At 39.9% G+C, this 27,766-nt stretch overlaps 1 protein-coding gene across 1 annotated transcript in view; it reads right to left on the reverse strand.

The window, feature by feature from the left end:
• LOC108241284 (solute carrier family 45 member 4) overlaps positions 1-27,766 on the reverse strand; it is a 43,608-nt gene that overhangs the window by 10,146 nt on the left and 5,696 nt on the right. Inside the window, exon 3 of the mRNA XM_017425317.3 lies at positions 16,230-17,509. Coding sequence (XP_017280806.1) covers positions 16,230-16,545 — 316 coding nt within the window. The 5' untranslated portion in view covers positions 16,546-17,509. The remainder of the gene's footprint in view (positions 1-16,229; positions 17,510-27,766) is intronic.

Below are 27,766 nucleotides of genomic sequence, written 5' to 3' on the forward strand. Positions count from 1 at the left end.
GCAGCTGAGAAACATTTCTGCATGCAGCTGAAACACAAAGCTGCACATCTCTGCTCACCAAAGGTTATTTAAAATAAAAAGTATGCCATCTAGTTCATTTCTTTTCTGCACCAGCAACAACTTAGACAAAATACTATAACTGCACAGTCTGTAAATCCACACAGGTCTATTAACATCAAAGATGCCCTCAGACTGAGAAACAAGCTTTTAAAGCTGATGAGGGGAGGAAGAGGCAGTTTTACCTAAGTGAAGTTGGCTGAATCAAAACAAATTACATCCAGCATTAATTGTTTTATCTGAACAACAAGCCGACACTTGACACATCTCAATGAATTTGCATTAAATGCCATTTGGCCGCCTCTCTGCTCTTCCCGTAAAAAGACACTGAAATAATCTGCTCTAATGTATCCGCCGGCAGCCCAATCCGGCTCAAATAATGCCATCAGCTCTGCTTTAACAAGTTTGAGACGTAAGCTTCAGCACAGCTCCTTAAATGTCTTCAAACAAGGTGATGCATCTGAAACGGCTTTAACCTAAAGAAGCCGTTTCAAGCCATTTCTCTGTTGATCTGAAACTACAAATCTGATAAGCACTTCAAGCAGCGTGGGTTCAGAAGACATTTTCTAGAAGTTTGGAGGTTTGTGTGCACGGAGACGTTTGCTTGTAAAACGCTGCTGTTGTGTTAAAAAGAAGAAAAAGAAAGAAACTGGCTGCCATCCTGGTCATTTCCAAGTGTTCCCAGCTGCTGATTGATCATGTTTCTCTGTGGGTGAAATTTCTTGATGCAGCAGCAGGATTTAAAAAGAGTGTTTTCTCCTTTGGTTATCTGACATTTGACAGAAGACCAATGAAACATGGCAAACATCCTGATGTGTATTTGTACCTGCACTGCCAATATCTTTTCTTATTTCTTTCTTTATCAGCTCAATAATTTATAGCAGAAAGACACATGAAGATGTATTCTGTATCTCCTTTTGTCAGAGAGTTACATCTGAGTGGGAGTAAGACTCAACATTTTGAGGATCTCTGGAAGTCAGATCTGGGATCTGGGAATGATGTTCCTCCCAATTTGTACCGATTACAAGCTGAAACCCAGTGGGACGTACTCACTGACGTTCTCACTGACCAGGCTAACTATGATCATCTTCACAGACACTTAACTGGGAATTATGCTGCAAGTTATTCATGTAAACCCTACAGAAACATGAGGTTAAACAGGATTGAATATGGCTGCTTCAAAGTGCTCCAAACTAACCAGAGCAAATAAAAAGTTTATTACTGCAGCTAACAAAACTCTTTCTGTGTGAGGTAGCCATGTTTAGATTTTTAAGCCAGTGCTGGTGAGAAATCGGAAACTTTCAAAGCCAAAATCCCAACTTTCAGATGCATTTTAGATTAATTTATTGACTGGGAATAATTCTTAGAGTTCATTTATAACTACTGACCGTTTTAAAAAGTAAATATTCCAACATCTTTTATTTTTAATGTAAAACATTATGTTTTGGCTTGTTTCTCTAGTTCATTTGACTGTTTTCCATATTATCTACCTGTAACACCTTTCTCCCACGCTTCCCACAAAGTGTTGACACATTTACACAAACAAGTTGGATTCTGACATGCAGGAAGTCCAGTTACTTGCTTTTGCACCTTTTTTGTTTTACAGATAAGGATAAAGCGGTTTCCTAGCTTGTGACACTTCATAGAGGTTTTAGGACAGACTGTATTTTTGCTCCAGCTGGCGGGAGTTTGAAGTGGCACATAAAACCCACAGAGGAGCTGTGATGAATAGACGGATTCACACTGGAGGGTCACGTCTGCTGCCATTTGAGATAAAACAGGCCATGTTCCTATTGTCCAGTACAAATGTTGACCTCCGCTTTTCTCTTGAGACTGGACTTAACTCCTTGTCGCTGTGGTGACCAGGTCTTGGGAACTCTGTCACCACGGAGACTCCATCACCTTCACTTCCTGGCTCCCAATATGGACGTGTCATTCACAACGGGCTTCCCGCCGAGGGGCTTTTTCAGACTTTGTGTGTTTTCGCCCTCCTCTCGGCCGGTTCTCTCTCTCTCATTGACACACTCGGGGGCACGCACACACTCACAAGGAGGCACGCAGACTAAACCAGTCTGCCATAAAGTACGAGACGAGGCAGCAGATAGGAATCGGTCTGTCTGTAGGTTTGTCAACATCAAAACAGGAAAACAGCTCCTGGTAAACAGTTCCCACACACAATACCCGAAAAACACAGACAAAATGCAGTAAATAAAAGACATGTCTCTGTTCCCAGACACTTCTAAAACGCAGTTCCCACACACTCCTGGTACTGTATGTGCAACACACACACACATATATACACAGGGAACAATACTGAGAGAATCAGAACACAGGAAGTATTTTAGAAAGAAAATAAAGGAATGAGAGCAGTAAGAGAGGGGAAACATGGAGGAGTGTGAGAAAAGATTAACATAAAAAACCTGACCAAAGTGGAGGACAGACGGAGTGAAATAAAGTGAGAGACGGAGGGAATAAAGAGGACAGAGATGGACAAGAAGACTGAAAGACAGAGTTCATATTCAGGCTGTCAAACTGCTGCTGATTGATCCTGGGAAAGAAAAACAAAATCTACCCCATCTATCATCAAAGCAGTTGCTTTATTATGCACATTTCCTTCTCACACGCCCAAAAAAAAAAAAAAATAAAATAATGGAGCTCAATGTGTGACTGTGGGAAAACAAAGTTTCTATTCATCGCAGCGTCGGAGCAGGTTTTCTGCATTTTCCTCCATGTGGCTTCCACCTTAACAAAAACCCAGACAAAACATGGCAAATGCTGCAGATCTTTTTGTTTCCTAATCTTGAACTTGTGGGTTGTGTGTTCTCTCCTTTTGAACATAAGGAAGTCAGACATATTTAAACGTGTTCCCTCACTGAATCAGGCCAAAACACAAATTCAGAAAATTGTTTTTCCCCTTTTTTAAACTTTTTCTGCTGCAAGATTTTAAAATAAAGGAATCAAAATAAGCCAACTTCAATCTCGTCTGATACCGCAACATCTCGGGTGATCTGTTAGCGCTCAGCGTACGTGTTCGGTATGACTCTCAGCTACTACCACACCAAATTAGACCCCAGTAGCTCTAAAATTCACTGAAATATAACCATTTCTGTGTTGGCTAGTGTCGATTAGCTGTGACAGCCATCTTTAATTGGCTTGGCTCCAAAAGCTTGTGAATTTACAACCAATAACTACTTCATCAGTACTTCAATGAAATCCATCCAGTGGTTTATGAGATATTTTGCTAACAGAGTTGACTCCTAAAGTTAATAATACCAACATTGCGCACAAAGTACGTGTTGGGGATGATGCTCAGCTACTACCACACCAGATTTAGCACAATATCTTTAAAATTTGCTGACTTGTCACCATTTTGGGGTTTCCTAAGGTGAGTTGACTGTGGCGGCCATCTTGAACTGGGCTGAGTCCTGAGTCTGGAGCTGGAAGTGACGAAAGCACTTCTGCTTGAACAACCGTTTCTTCCTCCTGAAAAGCCAAACCTCTACTCTAAAATCCACCAATCTGATTTCTTTCTACAACTTAAGAGAAAAAGGAAAAATTAAACCTCAATCTCCTTTACTCCTTTTTCTTTTTCCTCACTCTTTCCTTCCTGCCCATTCTCCTATAAACAAAACGGTCCTTTCATATCCTGCGCTCGTGTGAGAAAACGGCGAGGAAAATGACAGGCGTCCCCGAAAAGAGCCAGAGAAATGGTGTGAAAGTGAGACTGGGGCAGAGGTCATGAAGGGAGAAAGTGGGCAGGAAGGAAGGAGGTGAAAGCAAGAGGATGAGACGGCCAGAGTAAGGAAAGGAAAGGAGGAAGCAGGTGGTTTCTGAAACAACAAACGTGAACCGAGTCAGGTGTAGTTATTAAAGAAAAAACAGAAAAAAAGGAGGAAATGATCAAAAGATATGGACAACTAGAAAATATCAAAATCTAAATTGCATTATTGATGTCTGGCTTTAGTTTTGGGTTACAACAATGAGACATCAACATTAATTTTGATCATATTTGTTAAAAAACAAACAAAAAAAGCAACATGCTGTGTTCTGTGGAGACAGAAGAATATCTGACAGAGACAGAACAACTCCTGGTGGACTCAGCTGATCAGCAGCAGGATTATTTTTAGCTGTCACAGTAACAACATGAACATTGTTCAGAGGAGGAAAGAAGGCGACAGAGTAAACAACCGTCTCATGCAAAAGTGACAGGGTGTAAAAATCCACCGGCTAGAGAATCTTATTTAGTTTGTGTTGATAGAAACTGACTCGTAAACAGGCCCCGCTCTGATTAGTGGCACCATGAGACTTTATTTAAGGATGCCAACTCTTATTTAAAATAAGAAATCGTCTCTAATTCAAAACTAAAAAGACGAGTTCTCTATAACGGTGACCAGGAACACACTTTTGTTCCTCATTTTTAAGAGCCAGCTTTGTTTATAGATGATAAGTAAAACAGGTGAAACAGTGATTTTATCTAACTGGTGCTGAAGAATCAGGGTTTTTTTTCTGCAGGGTAAAATATTAAACACAGAAATAGACCTATACTTTGGGTAATCGAAGCTACTGAAAAGTCCAGTTTGACGTTTAAGCTGCTTTTCGCCTATTAAACTAAACAACTTTTTAATTTAAAGTGACATAGTTCAAACACAAACTAGGAAAGTTGCATTTCCTGCAAAAATGCCGTGGGAATACTGAGTGAACACGTGAACAGCCTCCTGGAAACGTTAGGGATTTTCAGGTGCTGACTGTTAAAACGTTACACCTTCACACCATAATGCTGCGCTTGTTGAATCCGCTGTAGTCTCCACGCCAGGTGGCTGGCTGATGCTGGGATTTTTGTATTTCAGCTTCACTTTAGTCTCAGGCATGAGAACGGTTACATCCAGAATGCCTAAAACAACGGACGTTCATCTGGACCGGTGATGGAGTTGTGTTGCTGTGACACGTTGAAAAGGGTGAGTGGCACAAAAAAGCTCTGCTGTCCACCGATGCTACTGTTATTGATCTACTCGTGTGTGTGTGTGTGTGTGTGTGTGCAGAATAACTATCGACTGACCACAACCATAGTTCACACTTGTGATTTCACACAAGTTGTAGTTTCAGAGGATCCAACCTGTTGCTGTGTAAACAAATGGCCGAATTACAACAGAAATGTTACGGTTTCACTTAAACAGTCGTAGAAACTGCGTCTCACAGCTAAATATTATCTGGACAACAAAGTCCCCGTCCCTCTGCGCCACCCTGAGCAGACAGGGTCCCTTTCTTCAGGTTCTGAATGTTGACAACCCTCGATTTTCTTCAACTCACTCTGACTAACTCTGCTTCAGGTAAGATACTGACAGCAGATCACTCCTCTACACAACCGCACTCCCAACACACTATAAAATGTAGAAACAATGTTCTCTGTGCTCGATGGGCTTCTTCTTTGCTCATAAAAGATGTATTAAAGTGTTTATAAATAATTTTTTTTAATTTTTTGCACAATGCATCTTTTATGTGTGGATATTTGTACTCCGACAACCCAGGAGTGCAAGTTTTCTTTATGGTACTTTCGAGTTTGTTTCCTGGAAAACTATTTAAAGTAGCTGATGACTCACCCTGCACTTGAGTGCCCTGAAACATGTCTTTTCTTACATTTTGCTGCAACATCAGATCATTTGGGTCGTCTAACAAGAACAACCTGCTTTTTCAGGAGGAGCTTTTCTGACTTCGGCAAACATTAGCAGGAAAATGGCGGATCAAAAGCTTCTTAAAAAGGTAAAAAAAACAGGTTTTGTGTAGATGCTTTTCTGAAACACTTCTATACGAAATAATTATGTTTCTCTTGCCAGTGAGCTACTTTCACTCAGTCTGTCTGAAATATTGTGCTCACCGAAGCAATTTATGAAGAAATTAGCAGAAAATTATCCAAGCGCGAATCAGAGGTTTTAAAACAGGAGGACTAAATTGTTTTATAAGCCCTGTAAAACCTAGTGACCTGATCACTGCTGACATAATGACAGGCTAAGCTACCTGCTACAAATGTATGACTGCACAGGGAATATAAAGTGCAAGAAAAAGCAAGTGGGAAGACAGTAAGAAGGGAGTCCTAACGCTTCCCAGTAGCAAGGAATGATGAGAACATCAATCACAGTGTAGTAATTCTGCATCCAGACACCCTTAGACAAACAAAATCTTAAAGCTACACGGGCTAAAAAAAAGAAATCTTTATTAAAACTATGGCTTAAAGAGCAAAAGAGGCTAACTGACTTAAAGAGCAGCATGAGTTCTGATGGGTTTAACTTGACTGACTGCTTAATACTGCAGCAAAACGGCTCGATGACTCGTCCACTCAGCTTATTTACCAGAGGAAAAACCTTGAAATTATCCTCCTCTGTTTGTGTTTGAGCTGCATCCCCCACCGCTCATCCTGGCGTCATAAGGTGGCATTCAAACTGCATGGAGCCAGCAAGTATGAACACACACACACACACACACACAGCTGCTTCTAGTCAGCAGAGTTATGTAACAGCACTGCAGCAGAACGATCTGCCTCCTGCTGAGGCACACAGAGGAGATTTACACGGAGAGAGAAAACCTTCAACTGTCCAAATGCATCTTTTTTTTTTATTCTTTATGATACATTCCCCATCGGCTGCATTATATATGACAGATGAGTGTATGGGATTCACAGCAGCAGGATGGCTGGTTTCTGGCTGGGGCTGACCTATCACCAGCAGGAAGCTGCAGCTTACAGAAGATCGGATCAATAAAGCCAATCAGCTGGTGGTCTTATGTAAGCACAAATACGGCACGCAATTAAAAACTCAGGTGATTAAAGCTGTTTTAACATGAACCTGCATAGCAGAAGTTTTTTTTTAAAATAACTGCCTGTTTGCTGCTAAAGCTTCATATTAAGCCTAATAACCAGATAAGTGTCAGATATTTCTACGCACCACAGTTTCAAATATGGCGTCTTGTGGTCGCAGTTTATTTCTGCAGACTCACAGAAACCCCTTTAGGTTAACAAGACTAAAAATGCTTTCTTTACAGTCGGCTACAGCAACTTAAAGCGTGCTGCAAAAACATGCGAGAAAGGAAACTTGGTATTAGATTCAAGATTACGATCTAAAAAAAAAAAGAAATCAACAGAACATACAGACTAAAACCTGCTCAGATAGTTTGTCTGCAGCTAAACCAGAGAAACAGCATTTGCCACACATTTTATTTAATATATTTAGGGGTTAGCACCAAGTCCCACTCATTTACTTTTTATAAGATGTTAGTTGCAGAGCCAAGCTTTGTTCTCGTTTCATACAGAAGCAGGAACAATAGAAGGAAGAACTGGGAGTTTTATTAGTTTCCTAAGAAAAGATTTTATGCATCTGACAGTAAACATTAATGACCACACCGGAAAACAGTGCTTAACGTGGCACTTTAAAAGTTGGAGCTTAAATTACTTCCACTTTCAACATTTTATTAGGAAACATGAGTGCACAAGATTCATCCATCCATTAATAATGTGTCTACATATCGGTCACTCAATAACACACAACAAATGTTTTGGTTTTTTTTTAAACTCACTTTGCACAAATAAAGACATTCAGCTTGAGGCAAACTGTTGTGCTCGCTGACATTCATAAAGCGTGTTAGTTGGGCTGTTTTTAAAGTTTTTTTGGTCACTTTTATCACTTTGGCTGCACTGTTCTGGGTACTGAAACATACCCAACGTTAAGTTATAAGAGAGAAAAGGAGCCCGTGATTTAAATTTTATTTACTGCATTAATTTATCTCAAAAAGCTTTTTTTCAAGGTTTTTCCAGGTAAGAACTTTCATCTTCCACTCAGTGTTTGCAGGGGTGGGGTTATAACCGGTTTATTAAAGGACCATCGAGTGAGCGACATGTTTCATCAGAGAAGGAGAAGCAAATTAAACGGCCCATCACAACTTTGACTGCAAAGGATTTGCAACTGTATTCTGTTGTTAAAAAAACAGGGCTTGTGGGTCATGTTTTGCATTTTGGAGCTACAAAAACCATGATCCCATGTTGAAGATACTAACACAGCCTTTTCCAATCTACAACAGGACCAAAAGGTCATGGATACAGTAAAAAAAGCCAGTAAGATAGCTCTAATGTGATGCATGATGAACATCTACTGCCACAAAACCTTACATTGCTGCACTCAGGATTTTGAATCAACTTTTTGCCAATTTAGTTCCCAAAACTCTTTTTTTGTTTTTACTGAAGTAGTGCAAATTATTTTGTTTCTTATAGGTCAGAGATTCAATGCTGAGGATATGGTTCTAAGTCTGGTTATGGATGCATTGATGTGTTGTTTCTTATTGTGTCGCAGTCCTCTGAATTGCATTCGAATCGAATCATGAGGTGCCAAAACATCCCCACCCCTGCAGAGCATTTTATAACTAAACAACTGTTTAAAAATACTTTGATTATTTGGAAGCCCTGCTCTCATGTGGCACTCCTCTTCAGATACGTTTGTTGTGAAGCTGCCCAAACCAGGAAGTCAAAGGAAATAAAAAGCAGTTTTATATTCCTTTCACCATGTGATTCATTATTGAAATGTGAGTGTGCACACTGTGCAGCTCAGGCCGGGCTGCAGTGGAAATGGTGAGGCACTGAGTGGGCTTTACGTCTGACGGATTTGCATGCTGAGCCTTTTGAGGTCCCACGCTTTCTATTAAACAAAACACTTGGGCTCCTGATTAACAAAGTGACCAGGCTTTACCACACAAACGCACAAGCAGCTTCGCCTGCCTGCTAAAACGGTTCTTCCCCAAGTTATCTTTACAAATACATCGGTGTTGTTTTTATTTTAAACCTTCCAGCTTTCTGGCATTAAAGTGTTTACAGCATGGCCTTGTTTAAAGAATCTGCTTCCCATGATGTTTCTTTGTTCCTCGTCATCACCTGAGAGCGTGCTTGTTTTTGATGACTTCACCTCCCTGGGGAGGGAGGGGTGGGAAACAATGTGCTGACAAACACCACACACACACACATACACACACATATACATGCAGCTCTGCATTCCTCACATGCTAACTACACTACACTCGCACAAACACACACCTAGTTTATTACGTGCTGTGTCAAAAAAACATGCACCGCAACAAGCATGAAGACAAAAGTCCTTTGCTGAGTCGACATAATCGCAAACAAAGAGCCATAGATTAACAAGTGTTGTGGTGCACAGGTGAAAGTGAGAAAACCACAGAAGGTAAATTGCAAGATTTCTTTTTTTAACTCGCTACAGCAGTAAGATGCCATGAAATACTGCTGCTAGAAAACAATTTTTTTTGTGCTTGTGTGTACTGTGATAACTCAGACACTGCAGTGGCACCACAAAGAGGGCTCAAAATAACAGAGTGGCACTTTGATCCGTCCTTTTCTCTGCAGAGACAGGCAGTGTGAAAAGATAATCAAGGAATCAGGATTGCCGTTAAAGGGCCTCGCAGGCCGCCAAAAACAATTCCCACGTTCAGCTGCTCCCGTTTCTCACCTTCTCTGCAGAATTGTTTTTCTTTCACGCTGCATCCACCTTTTAGGATGGACAGCACAGCGCAAAGCAGAGAACCGATCCTAAACTGGATCTTTAGGCACTTTGTTACGAGCAGCTAAGAAACAACGAGCATACTGTGCGCACACTAGTCCACAGAAAAAGAGAAAAAGCAGGCCAAAAAGAAAAATTTGAAAGGTTTTCAGAAAGTTTGGAGAGCTATTGATCAAAAGCACTTTAAAAATTGTGAAGTTTTAGAAAGTCTATGTAAAGAAAACAAATAAAAAAGTTGCATTTTCTGCAAAAGGTTAGCTTAAAGCTAAAAATAGCGGAATGATAACAAAAAGAGTAAAAGGAGCAAAATTAGACAAAACAAAAACCAAATATGTTGAAGCAGATTTCAAAGAATGATGGTTTTAAAGGAAATAAAGAAACTTTAATGCATTTCTATGGAGAAAATATTTGTGAATAAAAGTAAATATTGCAAAAAGTCTAATAGATATAGAAATGGGTAAAATAGCATCAAGCATGAAGTAGTTAGATTGCAAACAATGCACAAAATAAAAATAAAATCAGGAAACCAAACGGGTGGTTTAAAACTTTTACATAATACTATAAATATTGACTCCTTTCACCGGCCAGAAAAGAAACAAAAAGATGTTCTCCATCCATCCGCCTGCTCTCCCCTCCTTACCCTCTGCTTTGAGATGAATGATTTAGACAGATTATGGTGATTAGTCGCTGTGACATCAAGCCAGTCATTTATATAACCCTGTCTGCAAGGTCAACAGCTAGATTAGGCCATCTGACTCGATGGGATTAGATTACGTGGCATGCAAGTATGAACGATGCAAGATCAAGCTGATTTGTCACAATAAACAACGTGGAGCGCTTCGTTCTATAGTTCGGTGCCGATGTGACAGAAGACTCTGAAAGCAAAGCCGTGAAGGACGGCGGCCACCTGACGAAGGAGATTTTCTGTCACCGAGCCTGCGAGCGGTGGCCAGTGTCTTCTTTCACAATTTACTGTCAGTCCAGAAGGGCCTTCGCATTAACATGCAAATGCTTTTCTTCACGGGCTGAAAATAACAGCGAACATGTAGCGGATTTAATGTGAAGCGAGCCAGCTGGCACGGTGACAAAATGTTTAAAAAAAAAAAAGAAAGTCAATAAATGGCTTCGGTGTACTTTTAAAAGCACACAGTGGATTTGTGACGAGGCCTTCCTTTCAGAATGCCACCACAGCGAACAGAAGGCCATTTAATGTCGGATTGTAGTAATCTCCTTAAGAGAAAGTCTCCACAGAAGGTTAACAATGCTGTCGAGCTGCCAGCAAAACTGCATCCAAGGCAGGTCGGTCAGAGTAAATAAACTGAGTTTAAATGAACTCTTGAGATGGAAAAGAATCCAATGTTGCCACTTTTACACAGCTCTGCTTCGGACATGATTTAGTTTCCTCTCAACATGACCAAACAAAACTTTAATTTACCGTGTTTGGTTTTTACTTTTTGTCTTTTTAGCAGACCTCTGTTTTGCAGCATTCAACTTATCAATAAATGTAATGTTCCAAATGCTTCCCCTTGTAGAGGACAAACAAGAATATTGCATTAAAAAATTGCTTCTTTTTTTAAAGCTTTTCATTATTACACTACCCTAATTTTTGATTACACAAAATAAAATAAGCTTGTGTTCAGTCTTAACTCTGAGTGTGTGGCATCTGCAGGTATTTACCTCTGATTCATCATCTTTACACTCATATAAGTGCAAATTACAAATAACAGAACTCTGTAGGCTTCTGGTTCACAACTTTACTTCTAATATGACTTTAGTTACGCTTTAAAGGTTGTATTTTTTCTCTTTTTGAGCTGGGTTCAGAGAAAGCTTGTTCTGCAGTGAGCCATCCAAAAAGAGTAAAGGAACACACTATCTGCTCTCATCGCTCCCTTTTTCTCCTGAATGCACCCGCTCCTTCCTCATTTCACAATTTAATCCTGTTTGTACCATTGTCTTAATGTCCATTCTGCTCTTATCACATCAGGTGGTGCTCCTACCGAGGGTGACTTTAAGTAAAGTATATCTGGAGGACAATAAAAAAGATACGAACAAAAGACAGCTGAAAGAAAATCAACAATGAAATCAGAAGATAAAGGAGTCAGGACTCTGCTTCTTAGAAAAGAAAGACTGAGTCATTCCCCTGAACATGTTATTACGTCCAACAAAAAGGTTTGATATAATATACTGAGAACCTTGAAAAGCACTAAAAGCCACTTCAAAACCTTAGAATGGTTTTAAATCTCGGTGCAAATGTCTCAGAGTGAGTTTCTGAGGGCTGGTTGACATGATGAATCAGACAGCTCTGCACTAAAAGGATTAAAATGTTCTCAGACTTTCAGACAGACAGCCTAATGTGTCTTCTGTACGGAGGCAGGAGGTTCATCGTGAATGAAATCATCTTGTTTTGTTCAGTTAAATAGATGCTGAAGAAAACCCTTTTTTTTTAAATTAACTCATTTCAATCGTTTAAGATGTCAGAAAGCCATCGTCCCATTCAGCTTTAAAATGAAACAATGAAGGTTGTATTTTTGCTAAAGGTCAGAAAAAGACCCACGATGCTCTGCTTCCCTCTCTAGTCTGACACTATCTTCTCAGACAGTAGCAAAACCTGAATCTGCCCAAATACTATGCCATGGAGTACCAACAAGCATACACTTGTTGTTTGAGTCATTTCACACAAATAAGTAACGTAAACTCCAATTGTGTCGGAATTTTTGTATTTATAAAAGCAATTGAGACCACAAAAAATGGTTAAAATCTCAAAACTTACCCTCAGGTTGTTTGAAAAAAATATGGATGATTTGGAACATGGATACAATGACCAAATAACGAGGAACGACAAATTCCCACATTTTGATTGGCTCCATTATTTAACATTAAACAATAACAGAGAGATCATTTTCTTAGATTTCTCTCTGGTAAATGTCAAACCCGGCACCACCCCTGTTTCCTCCTCACGTCTAACAGGGAAAATTTTTATCAAACTTCAAAATAAAAAAACTGAAACAGTGAGCTGTCATGAAAGCCTCTCCTGGAAGCAAAAAAAAGAGCTCATGTGCAATCAGGCTGTTGGTGGAAGTTGGAAAATTTACATTCATGTTATATTTTAAAGACAAAATGCTAAATCTATAAACCTGCTGTTGTAAAATCCCACTTCGTCCCACAGCAGTAAAGTCTGCAGAGTGAGCTGGAGGAAGGAGAAATTGCTACAAGCAGGTTAACCATCATTTTAATACTCAAAATCAGCCAGTTCTGTCAGAAAGAGTCCAATTTCTTCCAATTAGTCTTAATGTCTGATCCGTGCATGAATTGGTTCAATGATCACAGTATTGCTCCTTCCCTCACCGTCTTTGAGGGGAAACATCTGTCTCCACATGTGAAAACAGAAAAGAGCTCACTGTGCTCTCCACACAAGACCTTGTACGGTTTCTCCTCCTTTTCTCTGCCCTGTGTAAATAGGAGCTCCTTGACCAAACTGCGTCCGCCGCACACACATTCAACCACACACACACACACACACTCTGTTTCTCTGACGTTTGTGTTCTGGGGTTACACACACACACACAATAGTTTCACTCAGGGTGAGCCAAAGAGCCAGCTTACCATATATTCAGCTAATTCCTGTAGTTAGAGTCAGTCCCCAACGCTTGAAGCATTAACAACACAGAACCTGAGAGCAGGGGTTTGTTTTCAGCACACCATGTCTGTTTATCTGCGCTGAAACGTGAAGTAATACTCAGTTTAACTGTGCACATGTGAAGACAGAAAACAGCTAAATGATAAAAGCTGTCATTTTATTTCAAAACAAAGCTCTGCTAAAGCAATAAAAACTTATTTCCCCATTTCTAAGTGTGCTTCTGTGTGGTTTTCACCTTATTTGTCCTGTCAGCACCTTTTCAATCCTGTTACAATGGCCCTGTCGACACTTTGCAATCGAGTTTTAGGAAGAATATAATCATCTGGTCTGCAGGGATTCATTTATTTTTTCCATTCTTTGACCATGGCTGGCTACTGTGAACAGCTGATTGCATTAAACCATCCATAATGCCCATAATTAAACTAACAAACTTATATTTTTTGTTTACATTTTATGATTAACTTACATTTTGTGATTATTGGTGTGGCGCTAAGAGAAGCAGTTGTGACCAAATGCTATTTATCTTAAGAAAAGCTCTGATATAATGTGTTTTTGTTCTACTATTGCAACAGAATAAACATTTTCAATGTCATTTTCTGTAGAAAAATGTCAGTGGACATTTGTTTCATAAACTGCACTTTTTAGTTATCTTAAAAAGGTCTGAGTCAAACTCAAGCAGGCGTTAAAAATTACCTTTAAAGTTAGTTGCACGCTACAAGCCCTGCACCGATAACATTGGCTACTGGGAGGGGGGATCAATTTAGCCAAATCTTTAAACAAACTAGTTTTTTTTGCTAGAGAAGAACAGCACCACAAATGAGCAGACAAAGTTAAATTTACATTCCACAAAAGGCCAAAAACTGTCTTTAAAAGAATATTTTCAGCTTAACTACTTGTTTGTAAGCTACTCATCTGATGTGCAGCAGCTTGACAACAACTTCAGCATGTCCACTTTTACAGAAAAATACCCAACAGGACTTACTGAGGATCACTTTAAAAAGCGAAATAAGCTTTTTTGTTATTGTGGAAGCCAATTTTCTGTAAATATGATCAGTAAAGTTTGCTTATCAAAGAGAGAAAGAGGAAAACAAAAGCAGCTGAACTGAATTCAGTGTCTCCGGAAATAAATTGGGCTTGAATTCAAATCTCTGTCTGCTTCAGTTTTTATTTCAGTGGATTAATCTGAACAATTTGTACCTCACAGTTGTTACCAAATCTATTAAGAGTGGTTCAGACATGTCCTGATCTGGGAAGAAAAAAAAAATCAAGGCTAAAATTAGAAAAAAACATGCAGCCTCTGCTGTCTGATACCACAGCAGCCTGAGAACAGGTTTATAGTAATGAAAGGTTTGTTTTAAAGCATACCAGTCCTCTGCTGCTGATTGATTTAAACAGACTGTAAACCTGTTGGGACTGCAACATTTAGAGGATCTCTCCGTCTTTCAGACACAACAGAAACTGGAAGCGTTTCAAAAGCCAGGTTCCCAGTCGGGGCCTCATCCAGGGTGAGAAAGTCAGGAGTCATGGTGGCCAAAGTGACCTCCTCATAAATGGAGTCCTGGTTATGTAAAGTACATGATTACACAAGGTCACTTAGGGAGGAGAAGAAATCAGGAGGGAATAGAAGGTGAATGGAGCAATTTCTCTAGTTTAGCTTCTGTTCTTCCCTCTTTTCTATCGTGTTCACACTTTCTGCATCTTCAGGAAAGACTGTTCTCTGCTCAGAAGTGGGTTCATTTAAAGATGATGCTGAGGGTGACTGACTGAGACTGAAAGCTTAAATGTGCGAGTGTACTGTGGACGAAAAGGACAAGCCTGATAATCTCCTGGTAGACGTCCATGCAAGCAAGGTGACCAGGAGTTAGGAATGTGCCCGGGCATTTAAGCTGCCAGCAAGTCCCTTAAGAATGGCAGAAAGGCACCAAGAGAGATAAACACTCCGTCTCTGCACAAACAGTCTTTGTTCACGTAACGCCATGAGCCGAACATCACGGCCCATTCCTACCTGCAACAAACGCAATCTTTGCCTTCTGAGGTAACATTTTCTGCTTCCGACTGAGGAATGTGGCCTGTTTAAAATGGCTCAAACAAAAATAAAAAGGAGGAGGAACTGCTTTGCACTTCACCGTCAGGGCATGCTAAACTTTCCGAGCAGAGGGACTTTTATAATAAAAAATAAAGAAATGCGAGAATCAAATCTGCTGGAACAGACTTGGAGGAAGAATCAGAGCTGCATTAGTCCCAGCCACAGCTACAGGTGCTTGTTGTGACCGCTTTTAATTTATGGGGAGTAAATGATGACATCACACAAACAAGTAATATTAATAAAAACCACAGAGAGGGAACAGATGAGTGTTGTAATAAAAAAAAACAATTGGGGTACAATCTTGACATTACAACTGTCCAAATCAGGGACAAATGGTTTTGATCATTAGGCTGTAATGTATTTTTGTAACGTTTTAATGTATGGTTAACCTGTACGGGCAGCTGTGGCTCAGTGGTTAGAGCGGTCGACCTATAAGACAGTTGGAGGTTCAATTCCATCAATGTGTCTCATGTCTTAGTGTCCCTGGGCAAGACGCTGAACCCCTCATTGTCTCCAATGTGCCCCATCGGTGTCAGGATGGAGTTTAAACCACTTCTACAGAATGATTCATTCAGTTTAGCTTGGTAGAGATGTAGCAGAGTGCTGTGTGGATGGGTAAATGAGGCCACAGATTGTGTTGTAAAGTGCTTTGAGTGCTAGAAAATAAAATAAATATATATACAGTCCATTTACAAACATCCTGCCAGAGACTGCAGATGAAATCTAGTTTGTACGGATAAATTTGGGTCATTAAATGTTGACTGTGATTGCTCCTCTTTTAAACAAACAAACTTAAGCCGTGGTAACATATCATAGCAGATGCCAAAATAAACTTATAGTCCTTTAAATTAGTTTTAAAGTAACACGGTTGTTTTGCTCAGTGGGCTGAATATGGGCTCACCTATCTGCAGCAGCACAGGTGTCACCAACGCCGTCTCCATGGCGTAGCAGAACTCGCGGCCGAACATCACAGCACCGTGCATCACCCATCTCTTCAGGGGGATCCCTTCGATGGATCCTTCGCTCGTCGACTCCTCCCCTCCACGACCGCCCCGACCGCCTCCTCCGCTCTCCGATCCATCCGCCTCGCCGGCCGCCATCCCTTTCTCCTCGTCCGGGCCAGATGCGGCGGGGTTTTTGGCGATGATCTCGCCAACCAGAGACCTGACCTGCATGGCGTCAGCCTCTGTGTTCTGGGGAGGCATGGTGGAGGGCATGCAAGCAACAAGAAAACAAAACGCCGCCTCTAAACGCAAAAAGCCCTGAATATCAAACTACCAAGAAGAAAACACCTCCTTCTTGTTTCAAGAACTTTTCTTTTTTATATCAAGTTACTCTTAGCTACTTTAAAAACTAGCGGTGGCTTTAATAAAATCTTTTCAAGCTACAAACCGTAACCAGCGGATGTAATTATTCTTTCTTTTAATGTCAGTGTTTAAGAAATCTTGAAAACACTGGAGTAAAAACTTAAACTGTCTCAGCATGCAAGATGATAAAACTAACTCTTCTTGCTAAATTTAAAAGGACTAAAACTACAATCAACAGATCTAACACAGATCTAACTTTACAAACTTTTCTTAAAAAAGAAAAACAAATTCAGCAATCGGTGGTCCTCCAAACAAGTTGTCCTCAAAAACACTCCAAATACAAATTAAATCTGTCTTGTTTTCCACCCACAGTTAAAAAAAAAAAGAAGTAAATCAGCTTTCCCACGGCTTGTAGAAAATCTCAAAAATATTAGGTAAGCCGTTGATTTTCACAGGAAGAGCGAGCGGTACATTCCAAGAGCGACTTCGTGCATTTGCTCCTTTTTATGTGTGTGTGTTTGTTGGTATTGAAGTGTTTGGATGTGTGTGTGTTGGGGTGTGGAGGGGTGTGTGTGTGTGAGAGTGTGTGTGTAGGGGTGTTTATGGCTTTTTTGTCATTGAGGTCTCCCACTTTTTTTTTTTTCTCCTTTTCCTCTCTCCTTCTTACTGTCTATTACAAGCAGTAAAAATCCATATAGAAGACCACTCAGTGAGTTCCAGAGTCATTTTGCGTATAGGAGGCTGGATGGAGGGCTGGATGATCTTGTGGGTGGGGGCGAGCAACAGGTCGCTGTGGGAGGGGGGAGGAGGAGGAGGGCAGGTGCAGCTGGTGGGCGGAGCTCCTGTGAAAATCCCCATCGAATGGCTGATCAATCTGGAGGAAAAGACAGAAAGGAGAGGAAAGTCAGACGCAGGAATTTAACTTTTGAGCTTGTTGCACCATTTTTTTTTTTCTGTTTGCCAACGTGAACGTATGAGCTCACGTTTTGGGACTTAACACATATCAGGCTGTAAAATAAATCCTGGTTGTGTTATTTTAAACAAATCTTTACTTCTTTTTTAAATTCAAGATTGTGAGCACACAAATATTCGTTCTTGCACGGGGCTAGAAGGAGAGATCCATCCACCCATTTTCTTTACACGCGTCTCCTTTCCGGGTGGCGGTGAGCTGATGTCCATCTCTAGTCCTCACTGTGCGAGAGGCGGGGGACACTCTGGACAGGTCGCAAGTCCATCACAGGACCGCATAGAGACACACGAGACAAACAACCATTCATGCCCTCACTTAGGAGGGGAGATGAATGATTTAAAGCCCAGATTTATAAAACTATAAAAGACCACATAAGGTAAGAAAAGAAAAATGGGTTTCTGCCATTTAGACAAACCAAACCCACATGTTTGTAAATTTATGAACGTACCACAAGTAAGACACACGCACGTCTTCTCTCCTACGAACAGAGCCCATTTTTGAAGACCGTAATTGGTCTGAGCACATGATTCGTCCTCACAAACACTCCGACTATCTGTGAAACTGGACTGGAAGAATGAAAGAATGCGACGCGTTGTACGAGCTAAAAGGTTTTCAAATTGAGCAGCTGTTTCAAACAGAGGCTTGTGTGTGTAATGAGAACAAACAACGAATAATCGCAAAGAAGGAAGGAAGGAAGAAAGAAAGAGAAACAGGGAAAAGCCTTCAGCTGTTAACAACTAACAGAAAGAAACATCTACAGGAAAGTTCAATAAGATTTCTCACAGAGTTTAAGGTAAGGGAATAGTTTGTTGGTTAAAAGTAAAGTTTGCAGTACATGTACTCAACAGCAGTCACATTTCAGTTTGGAAATCAAATTTCAGATAACTCAAACTTTAAAAGCTTTCCTAGTATTTTTGTGTGGGGGTGAAAATCTTTCGGCATTTCACAATTTAGAGGGCTATGATGCAATTATAAAACATTAACCTGCAATTATTAAGATCAGGAGGCAGCTGCTAAGCTTTTGTTTATGCAAAACACTAAGAAACTATAGCAGGAACAGACATTGATATATATATATATATATATATATATATATATATATATATATATATATATATATATATAAAGAATGCACAATAACGTATGCCCCTCCCAGCAAAAAAATAAAAAAAATAAAACTATTAATCCCACGCTGCTGACCAAAAAGCTAAAACACAATTAGCATCGTATTTATCCCTGGAAATTTATATGCAAATCAAACGTATCAAAGTCGTTTTAACAACTTCAGCTGTTATTTACAGACACATTCTTCAGAGTTCATCAAAGTCGAAAGGAAAACGATGTGAAAACACACAGTTTTAATGCTTTTAATGTTTTTTTTAATGTTTCTACTACAGGAAGCTACGGCAACTCTATTAGGACAAACTGCAGCGTGCAGCAACTACTCTGCTGTGTCTCTCAAAGTGGAAGCAGTCAACCAAATTGATTTCTGACATTTGAAAATCGACTCTGAATCTTTCATGTCCATTATGTAGTGCATCTAAATATAGATTATAACCTCCACCCCTAGTTTTAAATGAATATTGGGCATTTATTACTTTTGCATGAGGTAGTTGTTTACGTTGTTATTAATTGGATAAACATCTCTCAGTCTAAATGTAATTGCCTCTGCTGAGGCTCGAGAATGTCTAAGAAAGATTGAGTCATTCAAAGAAAAATGTATGCAACTGGCAGATGGAAGAAATGAAAATTTAAATATATTAGTCCTTCAGCCATTTGCCTCTTTCCCTTGTTTCCCTCTCCATCTCTCCTCTTAATTATTCAAAGCTCTCGCCTGTCGCCAATAAAGTTTATGACGCGCCGAAGACGGCCTTGAATCTTTTATCGTGCACAAACACAAGCCCCTCCTCACCTGACCTCACACAAGATGCAGCAGATTACATAACAGCCCGTGCCCTTCACAGGCGCACACATCTGCACAGAACACACACACACACACTTTCTTCATTTCAAATATAGGCGCCGGAGAAAGACACCCAAAGCCTCTGCGGTGAGAAGCGTGTTCGCAAACAACAGAAACAACATGTTGGTTCTGGTTGACCAGATATCTCTAAATGGTTCAAATGAGATGGAAACACAAGTTGTGGCTAAACTGGGATTAGTGAGAGGATCCCAGATGGGTGGAGAACCTGCAATTATACTGTTAGAGTCCAGATGTGACGCTGAATAAACATTACGCAGGAGGAAAACACTAAATAAAAACTACTTGTTTGGAACCTTCCTACGTTTTGTTTGCTGCGCTTCTTGTGTGCCCCCGAAACCAAGCGTTTGTTGTTGCTTTACAAACATTCACCGACTGCAGATGCAAATCAACAGCCGGACAAATTTAATCTCCAGTAGTTTTGTGGTTATGTAGCTGCATTCAGGATCAGAAACACACAAAGCTTTTTCAAACATGGTTGTTATTGATATGTGTGACTTCTGTCCCAAATTTTAAATGTCTTTTAGGAGCATTTGAAAGCCTAACTGCAGGTTTTTTTCTTACAAGAACTGTAAAGTTTTCTAATATGTAGTATATCTCGCCTGTGTTAGCATAGCTGCTGGTTTGTAAAATGTGGTCCTGTAGCTTTTTAAAAACACACGAGCAGGTGAATCTGTGCTTTCTATAAATAATATCACAAAGATGCAGTGACAAAACCCCTGCTGAGGTTGAAACTAAGGGTTAATTTAAAAAAAAAAAAAGGGTGTGGCGCAGCCAGGAACTGGTAAAAATTTATGAGCTGTGAACTGAATTGTAAACATGTTGACAACCATCCTTCCTTCAGGCGCTGCCAAGCAGAAAACTTAAATGGTAGCTTCAAAACTGGATGAAAACACATGTTGTGAGTTTGTTTCCTCAACTAAATGACCAAGAGTTTACTGTACACATGTCAGTTCTAATTATTACTTGACAAACATGACTAAAACAAACATATCTAGATGGATTTTATTCTAAATATCACAGTGTTACATGTTTCTAGTTTAGTCCTCAAGATGTGGTGACAATGAGTAAAAATGACAAAAAATAAATAAAAATAATAATAAAATAAAATGGAGAAAGATGAAATAGCTGGTTGGATATGTGGGGGAAAAAAAGCACCCGTTAGAAAACAACTGTTTGTGTCACTACCAGGTGCCAGTGTAAAAAAAAAAAAAAAAACAGCTTCAAAAGTTGATTTTATTCTTTAAATTCGCCCAGTTTAATTCGATTTCAAATATTCAAAAAAAGCTGCACATTCCTGTTTCTTCTAAATATGTGGAATTGTTTTAAAATGTGCAACTTCAAGAGTGATTTTAAGGAAAATAAAAACAAGAAGGGTTTGTGCATTTTGTTTTTATCCACATACAGTTTTAGCTACAATTCTTTCAAAAGACAAAACCCACTGAATGTTATCTGACCACAGGTCTGAGCTCCCCTGTTGTTTGTGTGTTTGTAACATGAGTTCGGCTCATGAAGAATTACTCCTCGGCCTCTCTGTGAGTCAGCTTTCACAAAACACAGCCTCACACGAGAGCAGAAAGCCAGGGGACAGCGTGGGGGAATGAAAATTTGTAACGCAAAGATAAAAGATTGTCAACAGATTTCAAGCTCAGGGAGACAAACGGGCACAAAAAAGAGAGAGAGGGAAGGAATGAGTGGAGGAGGGAAGGAAAGTTCAAGGTGAGGGACAAATTAAGAGTGTCATCTCCTGTGTCTCACACATCAACACACACACACACACACACTGAACACACAGGTCTATTTTAGTGGGTGTTTATTCTCGTGCCAGGACAGATTACCTGTCACAAAGAGATGGAATCAAGGCGAGCTCAGCCTGTCTTCATGCACCATCTCTGTTCCTGTTTATCTCCTCATCTTTCTTTTTTTTTTTGCTTCCCCCCTTTCACACACAAGGAAGTTAAGATTACTTGAGACTGAGTACCAAAGAGTGAGTCTGCAAGGTCCCGAATGCTTGGTACATTCTTGACTCTTGATTACACAACAAGATGCTGAGGGAGCCGAGGCTACAGATATAAACAAAAAAAACACAAGACGTCACATCTGTTAAAAGAAGCAAAGAAAGTCAACTTGGGTGAAGCTGGTTCATCGCAACTGAGAACAACTTAAGCTTCACAACAACAACATCTTTAAAATTAAACGTGAACAAGCCAGTAAGCAGCCCTGATTGTCACAACTTCAACAACAGAAGCAGGAACTGATCACCCGAACAAGAAGAAATCTATATTCATCAGACATTTTTATTCTAATAATCAAAGTGCAGAGCAAAGAGGAGACAAAAAGGGGTTCAGTATGTTTCCCCAAAATGACCCCAACGTGTAAAAAAAGACTAGATGATCTTTCTTAAACCCAATCTGCACCAAATTTTATAACTGAATATAACAAAAAATTGCTGTAAACATTTCTTTGTTCCAACCTTCTTCAGTCTAAATCAGCATAAACTGAAGAACACTGAGTATTGAACAGATAACTAGACAAAATAATAATAGTCCTAACAGGATAAAGCAACTACAGAGAATAAATGTAAAAAGCAACAGGCTCTGTAATTAGTTTATATAAATTTATTCTTTTTTGACGTTTAATCGACCAACATAAAAATGGAAATATATTCAAAAACAAAAGAAAGACGTCCGTCTCTAACCTGCTTTGTCTATCAATAACATACAGTAATGTGTGAACGTTTCTAAGAGTTTCGCCACCCGACTCCTAAAACACCCACCATTACTCGCATCCTAACACAGATCAAACACGATCAGATGGAAAATACCACAAAACCTGGGCCCCACGCAGAGCTGAATATAGATTACAAGGCTGAAAACATCAGGATCAGGTTCACATATAGATGTTTCTTCACATCTTCTCGTGTACCAAGAAGAAAAGACTCTGTGAGAAACACAGGGCAAGAATTTTCCAGGTGAAGATCAGCTGATCTGCTGCTTTATGGTATTTGGAGTAAAGTCACGATAATATCTGAGGAATCCTTTCAGGTAAAACACATCCGCCTACATCAGGGAGGTGGTGTAATCCACATTCACAAGCTGCTACAGAAGACTTCAGTGCCGCAGTTTGTGCAGCAACAGGGTCTCTCCCTGGTGTAATTACGAGCTGTGTGGATATGTGTGCAGCACATTCTCCAGCTTACAAGATATCTCTACTACTACTCTGTTCTTGTTTCCAATACAGGAGGGAATCTGAGGAAGGTGCAACTAAAATTAGAGTGAAACGAACAGCAGCTAACCTCTGGGGTTGAAACGGAGACAACTTCTATTCAATTTGATACCAACGGCATCTTTTAAAACAGCCGGAACAGGCAAAAAGCTTAAAGCCTCTGACAGCTTAGTGACCTTGGATTTTAAAAGGTAAAAACAAGTTTTAGGTAATTAGGGGAACTGGCTGCAGATCAGTAACATGCAGGCTGAAAAAGGGTCTAACTGCTAAATAATTAGCAGCAAAATAAATAATTTTCTGGTATAAAAATCGATACTTTAGGTCTATTCTAGTCAACTCGGTCCTTCTAAGTATTTTATAAAGAAGGAATTTAGCCTTAATGAATCTTCTTGAGCTCTCAGTCACACACATTTATATGCAAACATCAAAACACAGCAGTTTGAGGTATACACATTCTCCCCAAAATACAAGAAATGTGTTGATAACTCAGACGGCTCAGCAGCACTTTGTGACTCTGATGACGACATTCCAAAGAGAAGCAACCATATTCCCAGCTTTGGGAAGCAGAGGGAGAGGGACGACAGAGGTGGCCTGGATAAGTAGTGCGGCACTGCTGCAGTGCAGAGAGGTGTGTGTGTGTGTGTGTGTGTGTGTGTGTGTGTGTGTGTGTGTGTGTGTGTGTGTGGCAGGGGGGCACATGTGTCTCAACGTGCACCAGTGTCAATGACAAACCCCCTTCTCATAACACAAAGCTTATATCACTGTATTGGCTTTTATGAATATGATGTAATATTAAGTGCTGTTAACACACACACACACACACACACACTTTAAAATGCTAACTTGATTATATCCCAACTTAGTAGCTTTAAATAAGTCTTCCATCAAAGCGTAATCTTGAGCTCAAAGCTGCCATTTCTCATAAAAACAAAACAATTTAATTCAATCAGTTTAATGAATCACTTCAAACTTCGACCGTCATCCCAACAAACAAGTGTCTCTGGGTCAGGCGGGGACAATCTTCTTGTGTTTTATGACGGATAAATAGCAGTCAGGAGAATATTTCCAATAAAAACAGCCGTACAAATCCAAAATTTCTCAAACTGCAAAGGCTTCCAGATGACGCTGACCTCATAAAAATCTAAAATAATCCCTGCAATGCTTTGGCCAGAACACAGAGAATTTGCTCTTTTTTCCACAAGTTATGATGGTAACTGTATGTGCCGACATGTGAATCACCCCTTTGATGCTTCTTTGTCAGATTTTACGACAAAAAGTCTAAACTGGACCCACTGACATCACTACTTTAACAGACTGATGAAGCCGTTGCTGCATGTGTGAAATCTAAAAGGAGCTGCATTAAACACACACACACACACACACACATCATTATCATGAAACAACTTTAATATTTAAAACTCAATATAGCAACTTTGTTAGCTTTATTTTGCATAATTCAAATTATGTCAGGGACCTTAAACAAAGAACTACTTCAGCAAATACCTACAGAAATGATCTGCATTTGCTAATTGAACGTCTCCAGATGAGGTCAGGGGTTGTGCTACTTTTAGCTTTTTTTTTTTTTTTTTTGTTTTCTCTTCTTTTCTTAGGTGATGAAGTTTTGGGGTCAACCTGATAAAAGACTACTTTTAGCTTTTACCTTCCGTTCTGCTGCTTTAGCTACCATTCTGCTGTCTCTAGCTTTTAGCTAGCATTTACTGCATTTAGCTTTTACCTACTGTATCGCTACTTTGAGCTTTTAGATAGTTTTTCTTTTCTATTTTTACCTTTTAGCTGCCATTTTGCTGCTTTTTGCTTTCAAGTACCATTGTACTAGTTTTAGATTTTAGCAACAGTTTGATCATTTTACCATCTGGTTTGCTAATTTTAAATACTGTCCTGCTGCTTTTAGCCTCTGTTCCAATTGCTTAAACTTTCAACTTTTAACAACAACTCAGTTTTAGCTTTTTTTAGTAAATTTGATCAGCAGCCAGCATTCACCTTGAATTTTCACAGAAAAAAAGGTAATTTCTCTAATTGTTATTGTGTTCTGGGCACCCAGTAGGCTCATAAAACAAAGTCTTAACAGATTTTATGCAGATGTAGAGTCTCAGTCATAGAGATTGTGGAAATCTTAAAAGCATCACCTTATTGCTCTGTGTCCCCAAGTCGCTGGGACCTTGCTGACACACGTTTTTGTATTCAAACAACTTTTAGATCAGCTGAAGCCCAGGTTTCGACTCAGCTCCAGTTTTACACTCCACCCTAATAGGTGGCAATAATTTGCTGATTTATCAACCATCTAATCAGTAGACGAGAACTTCTCTCACCAATTGATGCAGTTTTTTTTGTTTTTGTCATTCCTCTGTGATGATTTATCCATTTGTAGGCGCCAGAAATCTCCTCACGCCGTGTTTGTTGAAACCAAACGGGACTTCCTTTCTTGTCTCTTGACAAGAAATAATGATGAATGTCTTCTTCAGTTCTGAATATAAACAGGGGAGTTTCAGGTTTACAAGTTGGAGCTGAAACAATCACGATCACTGACCCCACCCATCCATTCAAAGAATTGTTCAGGTTGTTGACACTTGGAGCTTATTTAACATTAAAAGAAACTGGCCAATGAGGTGTTCTGGTCACACGTTTGAAGGTGTGAAAAGCTGGAAAATCACCAGAGGAGAAGAGTTGTTTTGTACAGAGGAAACCCACTTTGTTTAAAGTTGGTCTTTTCACAATAAAACTCATGCTTGGAACTGTTTTAAAAAGCTGACCTTCATGTTCAGTTTGAAATAAGACTAAATTGAATGTCACATTATTATTTTTTTATTATCACTTTGTTGGAAAAGGAGTTTCTTTTAGTTGACCGATGAGACGTCAGGTTGAAGAAACATACAGTAAATGGTGATCTAACATTAGCAAAGCTGGAGTAGCGCATGCAGCCGGCAACAGCTTGGTCATCCTACTGATTATTTTTAGCCCAGATAACTAATAGCCTGGCCAGTTAGCGCTGTGGTTGGCCTACATACACACTGCAACCAGCTCACATCCAGACGTTCTGCACAACACAGACAGAGTGCCAACCCAGAGGCTTCTATTTACGATTTTGGCTACTTATCTACTGTTAGCTCTCTAAATAATATTTCCATGAGGCGCTGCAGGTTTCAGATAACAGTCTGTAAGGCACACTAAAAGGTCCTCGGAGGTAAAACCTACACACAGAAAACAACATTTATTTGAAATACATTATCATTAGCTTGTAGCAACAACAGACTGTTTGTGGGCACCAACACAGTCATTTTAATCTGGGAGGCCTGTTTATCTGTCTAGACACTAGATGTCAATGTGGTGTCTGGTATCACACAAATTTAGCATCATTTTATGTAATCCCCTGACCCATAAACCTTCATTTCCCAACTTGCAGGCTGACAAAAGATTATCGCGGAGCCCTTATGTAAAGGTTGCGTTACCTCCTGCACGTCTGGATGTTTGACGAGCTGCTGACAGCAGCCGTGACCTACTTCTGCCCCGCAGTCGCTCTCCTCCTGTATCAACCTGATCACAAACACACACATACTTCTTAAACCCTATCTGTACCCCTTCTGTACCCAAACATCAAATTACCACAACCCCCTCCCCACCTGCATCCTGTCTGACCCAGGATGTGTGTGTGAGTGTGTGGCTGTCCTCCCCCTCGTCCCCGAGGGTTTGACCCACAGGAGGTCTGCGAGTCGCACAGGAGAGAGCAAAAGAAAACATGCCAAAAGGCAAAACAGATCAACTCTGATGTGACCAAGAACTTGTCAGGCTGTGAAATGTTGCCTCTTCCTGGTGCGCTGCAGAAAAACAAAACCCGAAAAACTGCCTCCAAGTCAATTCAGCCCTCAGTGAAAAAACACACATCAGCTCACCGCAAGAACCTGCTGACAGAAGCTTAACACTGATGTTTTTGTCTTGCAACCAACATTATTGTTACACATCAGTGCATTTGACAGCAAGCTTAAAGGAATCCGTGCATATACGAACCTGTTCAGGACAACAAATTCCCTGCAAATGACACATTTTAACCCTGCCCAGTGGAATATTCCGCTGCACAACTTGTTCCCATACAAAGCTAAATGAAGATAAAACAACAACTGCTTGACCTGCATTTTTTTGTATTGACACATATTTATTTGCCAACAGCTGACCCAGTGATTTAATGATGCAACAACAAGTCATTATTTTGCTACTTTTAGCCTTCAGCTAGCTTTAGGTTTTAGCTAGTGTTCTGCTTCTTTTAGCTTTATTAAATTAGTTTCAGCTTCTTCAGCTAATTTCAGCAAAGTTTTTCAACACTCACACGTTCACACTACATTTATTCTTCTAGATCTCACTGGATTCATAAGCTAATAGCTGAGCAGATGCAAATGTGATTTTATAAAGTCTTACATCACCATCCCGTTCAGATTAGTTATTCTGACAGAAGTATAGTGATTTTCTTGGTGGGTATTTGTCCCAGGTTGCACTGGTTGTGCTACAGCCAGCTGCTGATGGTTGCAAATAACCATAAGCTTTTATGTAAATAAGCATAGGATTTAAAACTGATGGCGATGTACAGGTTTATAACATAACTTTTGCATGAACTGTGATGAAATCTTTGAAAATAAGAGTTTAAGATGACGACAATCCACTTCAGTCTTGGCCCCGTTCAAACGCCGTCGATTAGCTCAGAATGAGAAACTATTTCACCAGAACAAGTTTGTCCAAAGAGCCATCTTCAACAGGTAAGATATTAACTGTTTTAATCTTTCCCCCGCTTCAAATAATCTAAACCCTCTCTTTAGTCGAAGTTGAACAAATACGGACACTAAAACGCGTTCAAACAGAACTTTGTGTAACTTTTAAAAAGCTACTGTGAACATTTTCGTCAGTACTGACGGAACAAACTCGTCCTGAAAGTTTGCATACCGAGAAAA

Source organism: Kryptolebias marmoratus, linkage group LG5 (assembly GCF_001649575.2).
Source record: "Kryptolebias marmoratus isolate JLee-2015 linkage group LG5, ASM164957v2, whole genome shotgun sequence".
In the NCBI taxonomy this organism is placed as follows: Eukaryota; Metazoa; Chordata; class Actinopteri; order Cyprinodontiformes; family Rivulidae; genus Kryptolebias; species Kryptolebias marmoratus.